At 40.8% G+C, this 14411-nt stretch overlaps 1 protein-coding gene across 1 annotated transcript in view; it reads right to left on the bottom strand.

The window, feature by feature from the left end:
- GALNTL6 (polypeptide N-acetylgalactosaminyltransferase like 6) overlaps window positions 1-12668 on the bottom strand; it is a gene marked incomplete at both ends in the record, with an annotated part of 1095032 nt that extends 1082364 nt beyond the window's left edge. Inside the window, one exon of the mRNA XM_082625207.1 lies at window positions 12531-12668. Coding sequence (XP_082481333.1) covers window positions 12531-12668 — 138 coding nt within the window. The remainder of the gene's footprint in view (window positions 1-12530) is intronic.
- Between the last annotated feature and the right edge of the window lie 1743 nt (window positions 12669-14411).

Below are 14411 nucleotides of genomic sequence, written 5' to 3' on the forward strand. Positions count from 1 at the left end.
ATCTGGATAGAAGTTCCACATTTATCCTAAAGCATGTTGCACGGTGACAGGAGGCATGTAGACACCTGGGAAATAATGCAGGTACTTTTTCTGATTTTACGGCATGAAGTCTTGTTTCTCTCAATATGAACATTCTATGCTTTCAGTGAAGAATGAGGCCAGGCTGTCTGCTGAGCATAAGAGAGGTGGAGGCCTGGGGGATCTAGGAGAGAAGAGGAGGCGGGGGGCGGGGGGGAGCAGCTTTGGAAAACAGGGAAGAAAGCTAAACAGGAAGGCAGAGAGCGATTCTCTCCTGGTAGTTTTGGCTTCACTGTGCCAGTTTGTACTTTTAACTGACAAAAGATCATTTCCCTTGGGGTGACACAACTAAGCAATATTTACTTTCTGATTACATAGTTTGGAAGAAGGTGGCAGCTGCCAGTATTGCAAACAAAACAATAGCAACAAAGAACAAACAGCAGAAGCTGTGAACTAAAAAAAATGTTTCTCACATCTCACATATTTCAAAACTTGGAAATGCAATTAGGCTCAACAGAATCTTTTTTTATGATGCAAAAGACTCAAGTTTTTTGTGTTTGTGTTTTTTAAAAGTGTTTCAAGGCTTGCATCCATTCATAGGGCTGAGACTTGATCAAATCAATCCCTGCATGAAATGTTTCTTTAAGGAAAACTTCGAAGGGAAAAGGGGAGGTAAGAAGGCTCTGAGCCGGACAAAGGAGAGGTGGGGGCTAAGGTGAGAGATTGGCTTGTATTTCTACCCTTTCTTGAATAAGATCCCCTTGGCGCCCCCGGTGTTTATCTTTCCATCCATATTTCATATATTAGAACTCAAGATCTCCACCTAGAAATGCTGAGGATCTTGCAGAGCATGTAATTTCCTTCAGCTCGTGGAAGAAAAGTGGAAAGTTTCTAAGGAAGTGAAGCAGAGACACAGTCCTGTTACATAGTTGTTAATCTGACACCCTCTGTTAAACTAAACTAGAAAATGATAAAATTCCCTCCACTGTGGAATTAGAGCATTTTTATTTCCCCTCACCTCCCAGTTTTATACAGCTGGCAATTACTGTGTTTCCAGGCAGTTCCTTCCTTGAAGCACTGGAAGAGGGATTAAGGAGACACTTCATTCCTCAAGTGACTATTCTGCTCTAGTCTGTAGCAGCCTCACTCTTCGTTTTTCCAATTCTACATTATTGTTGGAAGCAGCCAGAAAATAACCTTTAAATTCCAGTTACGTAAAATAATAAAATATTCAACCGCGAAGACCTTCTTAGATAATCCTCTTTGGAAGCTTAGGCTGATTGAATGATACATTTTATAAAATATTTTTTTATCCCTTGAGGGCAGAATACTTACTGAGAAATCAACACCATGTGGAGAGAAAGGCACGAAAAACCTGGGGGCAAGGTCCTCACAAGAGCACTGGTGTCAATGGATATGGCAGGAAGAATTAAGTTCCCTGTTGAAACCTAGTTTGCTCCTGACATGTAGGGCTGTATGAGACCTTGGTTCAAATTAGGAAAACTTTCAAAGTAAGAGCTGTATTATTTCTGTATGGGCTACTGAGAGTAAAAAACTGAAAGAAAAAGAAGTTAAAGGTGCTTCAATTTTTTTTAAATGCAAAAATATTTATATCCTCATGATGGGTCTATGAAAGAGATGGTGTAGGGACGTACTTTTCCTTTTTATCCAACCTCAGTTCTCTAGATTCTAACAGGTAATAATAGCTAACCTCAGTTCTCTAGATTCTAACATGTAATAATAGCTAACTCTTTAAAATAGCTTGCTATTTGAAAATGAGAAATGCACCCCAATGTTCATAGCAGCATTATTTACAATAGCCAAGATATGGAAGCAACTTAAGTGTCCATTGACAGATGAGTGGATAAAGAAGATGTGGTACATATACACAATGGAATATTACTAAGCCATAAAAAGAATGAAATAATGTCATATGCAGCAACATGGATGGAATTGGAGGGCATTATGCTAAGTGAAATAAGTCAGACAAAGAAAGACCAATACTGTATGATATCACTTATATGTGGAATCTAAAAAAGTACAACAAACTAGTGATTATAATGAAAAAGCAGCAGACTCACAGATATAGAGAACAAACTAGTGGTTACCAGTGGGGACAGGGAAGGGGGGAGGGGCAATATAGGGGTAGGGGAGTAGAAGGTACAAACTATTATGTATAAAATAAGTTACAAGGATATATTGTACAATAGGGGGAATATAACCAATATTTTATAACGACTACAAGTGGAGCATAAACTTTAAAAATTGTGAATCACTATATTGTACAGCTGTAATGTACATAATACTGTACATCAACTTCAATAAAAAAACAAAATAAATTTAAAAAAATAGCTTGCTATGTGCAATCCAGTTTTCCAAGCATTTTATGCATATTAACTTATTTAACCCTCACATCAACTCAATCAAGTGAGAAATGTTTTTATACCCATTTTAGAAACAGGAACTCTAAGACTCAGAGAAGAGAAATAACTTGCTCAAGGTCAAACAGGTAGCAAGTAACAGAACTGGAACTAAAACTAGGCAGCCTGGCTCTAACGTCCGTGCCCTTAACTACTGTGCACGTTTCCTTTCACAGTTGAGTTAACATATAATTTCTTGTGTTGCTATGGTCTAGGATATTTCCAATGTAGTTGCATTATATGGGAAATTATACATAGTCCAACATTTTGTATTGGTAGAATAAACACTGTATGATCTTGATACATTTTTAAGAAATCACTTTGCATTTACAATATAGGATAGCAATTTTACATATTTCATGTTTGTTGTGACTAGTTAAGAACAGCTTAACATGGTATCTTACACATGGTAAGAACTCAGTGTTATACAACTTTATTATTAATAGAGTATCTTTTACTATTTTACTCTTATTGCTTTTATCATCATCATTTTATTACTTTTATTATTCCTAAACTATTTTGAAATTCTCGGCAACTGAAGACTATTATCTCCTCATCCTTATAATAAATACCTCCACCCCATCCCATCTACCCTATTATAAACTTAATGCCTTGCTTTTTTCCTTTATTCTGGGTATCTGGTCATTATCTGCATTTATTTTGACAAGTACACTGTTGTCTTATTGGTCAGGTGGCTGCATGGTTCTTGGCATCCTCATTTAATATTACAGTCTTCAGTTGTTATTATAGGAATACATATATAATTTAAATTATATGTATATCAGATAGATAGATAGATAGATAGATGATATACAGTTTCCCATTTTACGGCACATTTCACAAATGTTTAATTACCTCTACAAATTAGTAAGACAACGGCATAGGGAAATTCTCAGACCTCCCTGCCAAGAGGCTCTCAAGCTATTAAAAGCACAGGCTCTGAATTTACCATTTAGCGCAGGACAAGCTTTTCTGCATCTCTCCTGCTTGTCTGCACCACCTCCATCCTCCTCAGCAGCCCGTTCCTCACTCTCCCTATGCACCAGCCTCCTTCTCGCTTCCATGGTCTCCTGTCCACCAGGACCCCACGTTCAGCCCTTCAATGTCAGCGTCAATCCCACCAGTAACGCTTATTTATTCATCTTTCCATTTAACCTTTCATGACTTTGCTTAGTCCTCTACTGCCCTGTGTAACTCCCATCCCGAGAGTACAAGTAACCACCAAACCCGATGACCTTTTCAGAGTCCTTACTTGCCATAAACTATGTAGCTCTTAACTCAGATCATTATTTTCTCTTTTTATGGACCCAGAGGGCATGGACTCAAATTTTGTCTTTGCACCTTACTTAACTGTGAATTGGGGCTCTATAGAAGCACCTGTCTCAATGAATCACTGGAGGGTTAAATCAGTACAGAACACACTTAGGGCCCGACATAAATATCACACAAGAACATGTTTTCTCTACCTCTTCTAAACTCTAAATAATTAGAATATCTATTTCTTAAAAAATGATTTAATCCATCCCTGTATTATAGGTGTCGTACATGCCTTTTCTTAACTAATAAATCGTAAGCTCACTGAAAACAGATTTCTCTCTTCATCACTCATTTGCCTCAGGGGCTACACTGTATTCTGCACATACCAAATAAACATCTATTTTATCAATAATGGACAGGCAGATCGATAGTGGTATACTTTATAAGTTTTATTATATCTCTATTAGATGTACACAATATTAAGTTTATTTACTACCTTCTATGGATATTCTAAAAACTGAAAAAATGGTAGTAATACTATTTGCTAAGCTTCTCTCAACTGAGTATTTATTATGTACCAATTTGCATATATTAATCCAATTTGTTCCCTCTGCTACCCTTTAGGAGGTTCTATCTGTGTCAGCATATGAGAAACTGTGGTTCAAAGATGTAAAATGTCTTGCCCAAGAGGATGGATTTTGGAAAGTGGTGAGACCAGCATAAGAACTTGAAGTATCTGACTTTCCCTCAGCCTAACCCCAACCCTAATTTTCATAACAAGACAGGGCTCAACCCTGTAGGGGTGAAGGCCTGCAGGAGTTCAGATCATTCTCTTCCTTTTCTAAAAGCCCAGCACACACACAGAGAAAATGCTCCTGTGTACTGCTTGTTTCTTTGTTTCATGAATATCAATTGTATCTCTCTAATTCACTAGTGAGAAAATTAAGAATGGGTACAACACCGTATGCTTTTTCTGCATCCCCCTAACTCTACAGAAGGAAACAGCTACCCTATAAAGAGCTTCTTAGTTACTGAAGTAGTTAACAATCGTTTTCACTCAGCTTTTTAATTTCTGTCTTCAGAATTATTCAGTGCCTCTGATAACCAAGACTTAAACAACAAAAGTTTAAGTTCTCAGACTCTGACTTGCAATTAATGTAGGGGAAAAAAATGCCTATATGTGAGCCATGGACTTTATTTGTTATAGCAAGTCAGGGTGGTCCCTACAAAGAAATATCACTGTGTTTTTCTTCTTTTATTAAAAGCCTCAATTTTAGAAAAATATTCAATATACCCAAAAAATCAGTTTTTTTGCAATAAATGATTATATGTAAAATAAAATTAACAACTTGCCCTTAAATACTGGACCAAAAAATTATGGGAAAAAAAAAGGCCTTTTACTTTCTAGACCTTATTTATTTGTTTCTTCAACAGTCCTCTCCGCCAGATTTAACATCCCATGGCAAGTCCTGTACCACATTCACTGCTCTGCTGTGCTGTCTTGACATTGCCTTGCAAAGAGAAACCATCTGTAAATATTTATTAAGCAAACACTAATTACCTTGCTAAAGGCAATGATTGCTTATAAATGCTTATACTATGTATAACTATGATCTATATTCATTAACCCTTATTATGTGCTGTTCAAGATACTAAGCATTTAACCCTCACCATAAATAACAACACAAGAAGGGTATCATCAGCTCCATCTGACTTAGAGAAAACTGACCAGAGGAAGACCCATGACTCGCTAAATGTCCCAAAGTGCTACGTGCTGGAACCAGCCTAATTACTAAAGGAGAACGAAACAATATGGAAATTCTGCTATTTTTCCTCAAATTAAGTTCAAGTGGATTCTCTTGCTGGGGAGACATACCACATTTAAGGAAAAAGAAAAAAAAAAAAACTCACTCAAACCTGAGTGGGAGTCCTGACAATTTGGTCCTTTTATTACAATAAGTCCCCTACATACAAACAAGTTCCTCTCCGACAGTGTGTTCGTAAAGTCCAATTTGTTCGTAGGTACAACAAAGTTAGCCTAGGTACCCAACTAGTACAATCGGCTATATAGGACTGTACTGTAATAGGTTGATAATACTTTTCACACAAATAATACTTAAAAAACAAGCAAAAAATAAAATATTTTTAATCTTACAGTACAGTCCCTTGAAAAGTACAGTAGTCCAGTACAAGAGCTGGCATACTGGTGCTGGCATCGAGGGAACAGGCAAGAAATAAAGATGCTGTACTACTGCACTCTATACAGTCCTGGAAGGTAAAGTACACAAAAGCACAACCACTTTGTAGAGGATGCACGCACGTGACAATGTACGCCAGACACATGGGCTAACTCACGTGACTGGACATGCAAGTGCACGTTCGTATCTTTGAAAGTTTGAACTTGAAGGTTCATATGTAGGGAACTTACTGTATAATAAAAAAGATCAAAATGACTGACAATAAAATCTCCTGACTGTGGCTTTCTAGACTTCAAGGACTGAAGTAACATTCCATTGAGGGTTTGAGAACTTTAAGTAAATTCGAAATGAACCTCTTCTGTTCTCACTGAGGCACACCATTCCCTGTAACAGAGAGATGGCAGCCACCACCACGGCCTCTGGCAGCCACCACCACGGCCTCTGGCAGCCACAACTTCCTTGATAATATTACTGGATAACAATAAATTGCACTATTTATAATCTGTGCACCTCTCACAGGCTAAATCCTTATTGTGATTTTCACACTTCTACAGACACATGCACTTGTCTTTCTCTCTCTCCATTACTTTCCTAGAATTAAATTAATAACATTTAAATGAGCTTCAAACTCAGCGGATGAACAGTTTTGTTGCAGAGTCAAAGCAACGCAAAAAGCAAGAAGTTACAAAAGTACAAAAAAAATTGTAGAAAGTGAAACAGTTGGGTGGATTTATTTTTTCTTCATAAGTGAGACCATGTGTGTGGATGCATGTACATGTATATGTGTGTTGCTAAATAAGTATGTGAAATGAATACATTTAATTGGAGAATGCTGCCAATCTGGCCCATACTTTTTCCCACTAAACTGGAAGTAGAAAAGGAGAAGAAAACGTTGATGTGATTTACCTTAAACCCTAGGTATATCTTTATTTCTTCACCCTCTTTCTGGCCACCATGTTGGAGTCTGGTAGTAACAGACATTAACATATTAGTTGGGGACGGTGGGGTTCCTCACCAAATGTTTCTTGACATTTCTGGGTGCCTTGCCCCTTCTTTTCAACTCTAAATAAAACCAGTATAGATATTTTCGTGCCTGTCTAAATACATATTCTCAGCGGCACGAATGTGTCTTCTTTGTTCTTTTTCGTTGTCTATTCCAGCATCACCACTACATTTTGAGCTAAGTCAGGAAGAGTTAGCTCTGTGGGGTGATGGACAGAGGTCCTAAGAGAGCAAGTACCTCATTTATGAGGGTCTGTCTTCACCTTTGTTATGGTCTCCAGAACGTCCTATTTCTTTGCACATTTGCACCTTTGACTCTGTAACAGCACTTTTGTAAAAATGAAGGAAGGGGAAGAATAACGTGGTCGCGTCTGGTGGTTTTAAGAATCTGACGTGTCGCCTCATCATAAGCAAGCCAAGCAAATGAGAATGAGAGGCTGCTGGACCAAACACCTCCTGACCTGAGGACACACGCCACTTACACCAAGAGTTATTTGAACTCTTTTCCCCTCTTTCAGATTATCCTGGGTGCACCTTAGCTGACTTTCATTTGTATAAAGTATTCCAAGGAGAGATGCCATTGCAAACTTCCTTACAGGTTGTCATGGTGACTCCTGACAAAACTTCCACACACAAAACTCAATTATCTTCTCTACACACTAAAACAATAAACTTTCTCACCCTTCTGCCTATACATTCCACCCTTGATTTGGTTTCTCTTATAGAAAAATAAAATGTAAAGGAGGTTAATTGATTCAGCACAGCTTGTTCAGAAATGAACAGAGAGGAAAAAAAAAAAACACAACTATCTCATTTTTTTAACAGACTGTGAACATAAGATACTGTTCCATGCTGTCTCCCACGGGGCAAGCTGGTGAACTAATCATGTCCAGACCCACTAGGTCACAGCCAATAATTAAGGCACTTGGAATGGGGGTCTGTGTGTTGCAATCCTGGAGTGCGTCAGGATGGATTTTCCCTAAATTCAAGAAAAGGTCCTCCAGCACCCTAATTTAAAATCTATATCTTAGCTAATTAAGACCAGTATGGCTCAAACCAAAGCATCACTTCACACCTAGTGTGCTGACAATGTACCACCACCCTGAGTGCAGGAGGAGTGAAAACCTTACTTTTTTTTTTTTTCTTCTCCTGTTTTTAGCTCTTCCAATATCTAAGATGTTTGCTGGAGAAGAAACACAGACACTCTTGCAGCTTTATGGTCAGGGTGACAAAGAAAAGCATGACAAGATTTGCATACACTCGGCTCCAAATATCTGACATCTTCACATCACGAGATAAGTTTAAAATGCCACAGAAAACAGTTCTTGCCAGAAAGATGAATCCTCCCCCTCACAAGTGTGGTGCTGATTGATGCTGGAAAAGTTGGACAAAGATGCTGAGGAGTCTCAGGAAAGTTTTGTTTTGTTTTGTTTTAAATAATGGAGGTTAAGTCCCACATCTGTCAAGTACAGTTTACTTGTGGATCTGATTAAAAGCAAAATATTACACCACAATATTTTCCACAGCCAAGATGTGATCTCAGGACTTACCATGCAAGCTTGATTAGCCCTGTTTTATAAATAGGAATTCTGAAGTACAAAGAAATAAGAAAGTTCTACAATTTAAAAGTGACTTGAGTGTCTAGTGTTTTTTGGTTTATTTCATATGGTCAAAAATCCAAGCCAAACATAAGCTTCTAAAATCATTCTGAACAAATCTGAAAACATGCGATTTAAAGTTCTGAGATTTCGATCCTTGTTTTTATTTCAAAAATTGCAAAACCCTCTTCATATTCTGAATATTCTTGAATTATTATTCTTGCACTCATATTGAGAATTGAGTTGCATCTCAACTTAGTTGCTAAACTACTTTACAGCTGCTTTAAAAAAATCATCTCTTTAATGTATTTAAGAAAAGATTGTGTCTTGGGGTCCTTTTTATTTACCTGTACTTGCATAAATGATTACAAAGAGAGGTATAATAATGCTGGATGCAGTAGTTTTGCTCTAAAATATTGCTTTGCTCTAACTATCATCCTAGGGCACAGCTTAATTAAGATCTAAATATGTAACTTCAATTCAATTGCAGCTGAAACCAGGGAAGAGAAGCAATTCAAAGTCTAAAAGAATGAAATTAGGAATTACTATACAATAACTCTACAGTAACCATTTCAGCTAAATACCAAATTCATTATCAACAGATTATTTTTAATACATGTATATATTTCTAAAACACATAAAGGAGATACCTAAATCATCCCAATAACAACCAAAAAGCAACAAATATAACTCGACTGAAAATAACATGACAATTATGATTGATCATTTAATAACATATAAACAGGAACTCTAAAATATTTTATAAAATCATAATTTTTATAAATTTTTCACAGAAATCTTAAAATTCTTAAGAGCTTAATATTTATTTCTGCAAACTTGATTCCAATTGTGCAGAGTCCAAACCATAAAATTAGCCTCTTAATTATTCCATTATTATAATTTTTTTTGCTCCTCATTGGTTGTGTGAGGGGGAAAAAACAAGCCTTTTAGGTGAAGAATTTAGGGGGTTTTATTTCATATTTTTCCTGCATCATAGATGGGGCAAATATTTTAATATCATGGGAATTATTACACATATTACTTTTAGTGGGAAAGTACTAGAAATACAAATGATTAACTTGTAATAGTACAGAAGACCTGAGAAAATATGTGTGAAATATTAAACATCAGGACAATTAACACACACAGTGTCTATCCATGTTTGTTTTCTCTTTTACCTCCTTTTAATTTATCTCAGAATATACTAAAACCATTTATACTGAGTAGCAGACACACAAACTGTTAGTGATGTGCTCTGATAAGATACAAGTGAAGAGGATTTTTAAAGTATCAGCCATTCCATTATGTTGAATTTCCATGAAGTATTTTCCTGCAAGCCACTGTACATTAAACTGTTTAAAACAGTGAAGGTTTCCCACTCCTGGGACCACACTTAGAACCAGGACTGCCCTGTCCCACAGAATGGCTGCAAAACCAGACTCTTCCTCCAGCACGTGACTGGTTTGGACTCCTTCAGTGCTGACCACTGCCAATGATAAGCACGTTATCCCTTCCCATAGCATTTTACGACTTGGTGATAATATATAGTAAAAGATGGCTTTTGAAGAACAGTTAGCAATTAACCATGAAAATGTCTTTTTAAAAGAAAAGTACGAAATTTAAATAACACATTACCCGATAGTCAAGTTATATGCTTCAATTGAAAACTTATGTATTTAGCTGACTTACTAACTTTGAAATGTAGATACATTAGCAAAATACTACATCACAATATTAAGCATGCTTAATTCCTCATTGCAAGTCACTTTTTACTTGGTCAAGTGCATATATATATATATATATATATATACACACACACACACACATATATGCAGATATATATATATATAACTTAACTTACTATCCAATACTTGTATAATAATGTCAACATATCCTAATTTTCTTTCTAATTTTCTTTCCAATTAGATTTAATGATAGAATAAAACCAATGAAATCTTATATTTTCCTGTTTTACAATGAAGTCTATCTTTCAGTAAGTGATTTTTACCTTTTCAACTTTATTTTGTATATGTAAGAAAGTATTAGTTTTAAAATCATTATTTAGGCTAAAAAATACTCAAGTATGCAACTAACATTCATTTTACGGCACATACTGCCTTTTGTTTATTCTTGGTTTTAAAACTGCTACCTAGGACCCTCAAGCTGGAATGCCACAAGACCCCCATCAATCTCAGTTATTTACTCTACAAGGTATGAAACTTTGAGAAACAGCCCCTTCTCTTGCTGCTCCATTCCTTTCACACCCACTAATTTTTCACCTGATATTAAATATCATTTGCACCACAAAAGAACCAGAAACAAGAAAACTGTTTTAGAGATTATAATAACAAGCCAGAGAGTTGGTTTGCCATACTTTATTTTTTTTATGCCATTGAACAAACAGATTTCTCATTAAGGGTCAAAATCAATAGAGCTGGTGGGAAAGTTGTAAATATCTCATTAATAAGATTAATTAGTGTTTTATGTTAGCTATCCCAGCAATAATTCAGATGGCCACTGTTAATTGAATTAGCAAAATTCAAGGAAAAATCATTTTGTTTTTGTCATTTTATCAATATTGGAATGGAAATCTTAATAGTAGTAATTTTAATAATTAACTACTAATGTTAACAAAATCTCACTTTCTCTTAAGGGTTGGAGAAATAAATGATCTATATAGGGAAAAAAAGTTTCACATCCAAAGTATCCACCTTCTTTTTTTATTGGAATGACAGAATATACTTCAAAGTTATACCCCTATTAGAAAGGATGACAGAAGTCAACAAGGAAATGAAAGCATGTCAGCGCTTTCCCTCAGAATTCCAATCCACCAAAGCCCATAAGCAACTATTTATCTTTAAAGTTTAGAGACTGGTAAGGACTACTTGTCATAATGAAAAAGCAGACTATTTCCATGTATTTTACAACTAACCACTCACTGTGTAAAAAGAAATTCCACTTTATTAAGTATAAGAACGAATATTTAATTGCCATAAATAAATATTCCTGTTGTCCACAACTGGGCTACCTAAACGCCTTCTGTGTGCGGAAGGTACATAGTGTACATGGGCGATGACCCTTGAAATTAAGAACATTAATATTCCGAGGTGATGCACAGGACCAGCTGAAGAAGTGGTACATCCGTATCATGAGGAAGGCTTCACTCTGTTGTTAAAAGTTTAATCGCAGAAGCTAGTTTATTAGTAAACAAGGAATTCAACAATACTGAATCTCATCAACATTTTGTGAAGGATATTTTGCTTTATTGTTAAGAATGATAGTTATTTTGATCCATGTTAAGATATGATGAGCGACGCACGCACTAAGGGACTGCATATTGTGTGTGTGTGTGTGTGTGTGTGTGTGTGTGTGTATCCACTACGTGGTGTTATGGACATGAAGGTAAGCGTTTAGCAACAAACTTATTGCCAGACTGCGAAACGGAACGACCTCCTTAGTAACTGCCTGAAGACCTCCCCACCGCACCTTAGCAACAGCGAAGGAGAAAGAGACTTTACGTTTCCACAGGGCAAAAAGCTGTTCCTAAGCAAAAATTACAACCAAAAATATAGAAAACTGTAACTTGGTTTTTGAGAACCCCTTCACAAGTTTCACGATTTAACTGGCCCAATTCACTTTAATACAGACACACAAACTCCGTGAGAAGCAAACACAATTCCCTGAGACTGAACCTGTACCAAGCCCTCTCCCACATCACACAAATAAGCAGTTAGCTACCTTTCATGCACCTCAAGCCAAAAATCAACCTAAAGATCAACGGTGAGAGGTTATGTCTTCCTCTTGGCCTCTCATCCTTCTCTCCTAGTTTATTTGGCATTTCTCCCATGCCATTGATCGCGACCTTAAAACGGCTACTTGCTTAAACCCCGAAGTGTCTAGAGTCCTGTAACATCAGCTCTGCAAAGATTTGGGAGCGAACCCAAGGATGCCGCACACCTGCTAGCTGTGGCCGCGGCTGCAAACTCCCCAGCCTCCCCAGCCTCCTGGGATCTTTCCCAGGTGAGCGCGGCACTTACCTGCTGCTCTCCGGGCTCCGTCGATTTCACCAGGTGCTTATCCTTGTACAGAGACCAGAGACCGATACTGGGCAGGAAAATTACAGCCACCATGAATAACAAAGTCATCTGCAGAAACCTCTTCTGTTTCCTCTTCATCGCAAATGATCACAGAGAAGAAAAGTTAAAGGAGATGGTTCCCTGACCGCCTCTTGTGTTTAAAGCCAAAGTCCTTTCCTCTCCCCTGAGAAGCACCAGAAACTGAGGAGAAGCTGAAAACTTTTGCTGTGTGCTCAGCACCAAGGTGCACGATTCAGACGGAGTTGGGCGTCTGCAGAAGCAACGCAGAGTTACTTTCCCCCCAGAAAACTATGACGAAGGCATCATCTATTGGCTCAGAAGTAAATGACTTGACTGGGGAAATCATTCAGCCTATCGACCTCCCATTAAAAGAGCAACGGGGTAAATATGATCGTTTCAGAGACTAATCATAAGTTATGAAAAGGTCAATAGCATGCCGGATACTGAAGAAAACGGGGGTTTGGAGGGCTGGGCTGGCGAGGCGCGGGTGAGCAGGAGCTCTGCGTGGGAAGCGGCTCAGCCCGAGCAAGTGGCAGGAAGAGAAGGGTCCGCTCTTGACACGGAACATCCCCTTTCCCGACTTCCCTGGACGTCTCCTCCTGCGCTCCCCCTGGGATTAACCCACCTGAACTCAAGTTCAAGCCCCTCCGCGGCCAGAGCGCTGGCGGGCTCCCGGGGGTCCGGGCGGGGAAGTGGGGTCCGGGGCAGAAGTGCTGTTTGGAGCGAGGTCCGCGAACTCCCGGGCGCTCACGCACGGTGCCGACCACCCTCGTCCCCGGGCAGCGGCTCGGCGCCCCGGGCGCCCGGGGGCGGGAGGCTCCGGAGGTCCGTGGAGTCGGGCCGGGAGGCGGCGGCGCCGCGCCGTCCGTGCTCGCCCGGCGCCCAGGCTGCTGTCCTCCGCCAAGTGCGCGCCCTGCCCATCAATCGCTGCCGCTCCTCGGCGACGCTCTCACGCCCCGGCGCTCCCGTGACCATCCTCTCCCGGCGACGGAACGTGCTCCGAGGATCATCGCCGCACCTGGAGGGCGATGCTCTCACGCTCCCCACGCCGGGGAGGGAGGGTGGCGCCCGAGCTGAGCGGGCTCGCGGGGCGCGCGCGCGCGGAGGGCGAGGAGGCAGGGGCGCGCGCTGCTCCCGGCGCCGTAGCCTGGTCGCCTGCCTGCGCGGGGACGAGGCTGTGCCGGCCACGTGCGGGAGCCCGGGCCGCGGGGGGAGGGCAGTCCCCCGCCGCCAGCTCCTATATAAGCCCGCCGTGACGCCGGGAAGCGGAGGACGGCGACGCCGCCGCGGGACCGGGACTGCAGCCTCTCGTCTACGCGACCTCCTGTCTCCGCCGGGGCCGTTCGCGCGACCTCGGACCCGCGGGGAGGCCGGCGTCCCCGCTCACCTCACCCCGAAGGCGCCAGGCCCGAGACGCAGGGGGACAGGGGGCCGGCTGCTCGCGGTGTTTCCGCGGGCTCCTCTACGGTGCCGGCGGGCTCGGAGGCGAACCGAGCCCGGCGGTCCCGCCCGGGGGCTCCCCGGCCACCCGGCCAGGTGCGTGTTGAACCGGGAGGAGGACTCGGACCGCGACGCGAGGCCGGTCAGAGGCTCGGGCTCTCTCGGGCAGCGGCTTACGGAGCGACACCTTGGAGCCCGGGCGGCTTACCTGGGTCTGCAAGCGCCCGGGCCGGGTAAGATCGGCGGTGCCACCGCGTCCGCGCGACCGCACGCCGCGCTCCTGGTCGCCGCGGGGCTGCCTGTCCCTCTGACCTCGCACACCCCTGCCACGGTCCGCGGGCCGAGTCGGGGTCGAGCTCCGTCTCGGGCAGGAGGGCCTCC

Source organism: Mesoplodon mirus (genome assembly GCF_964341445.2).
Source record: "Mesoplodon mirus genome assembly, chromosome: 1".
Lineage (NCBI taxonomy): Eukaryota > Metazoa > Chordata > Mammalia > Artiodactyla > Ziphiidae > Mesoplodon > Mesoplodon mirus.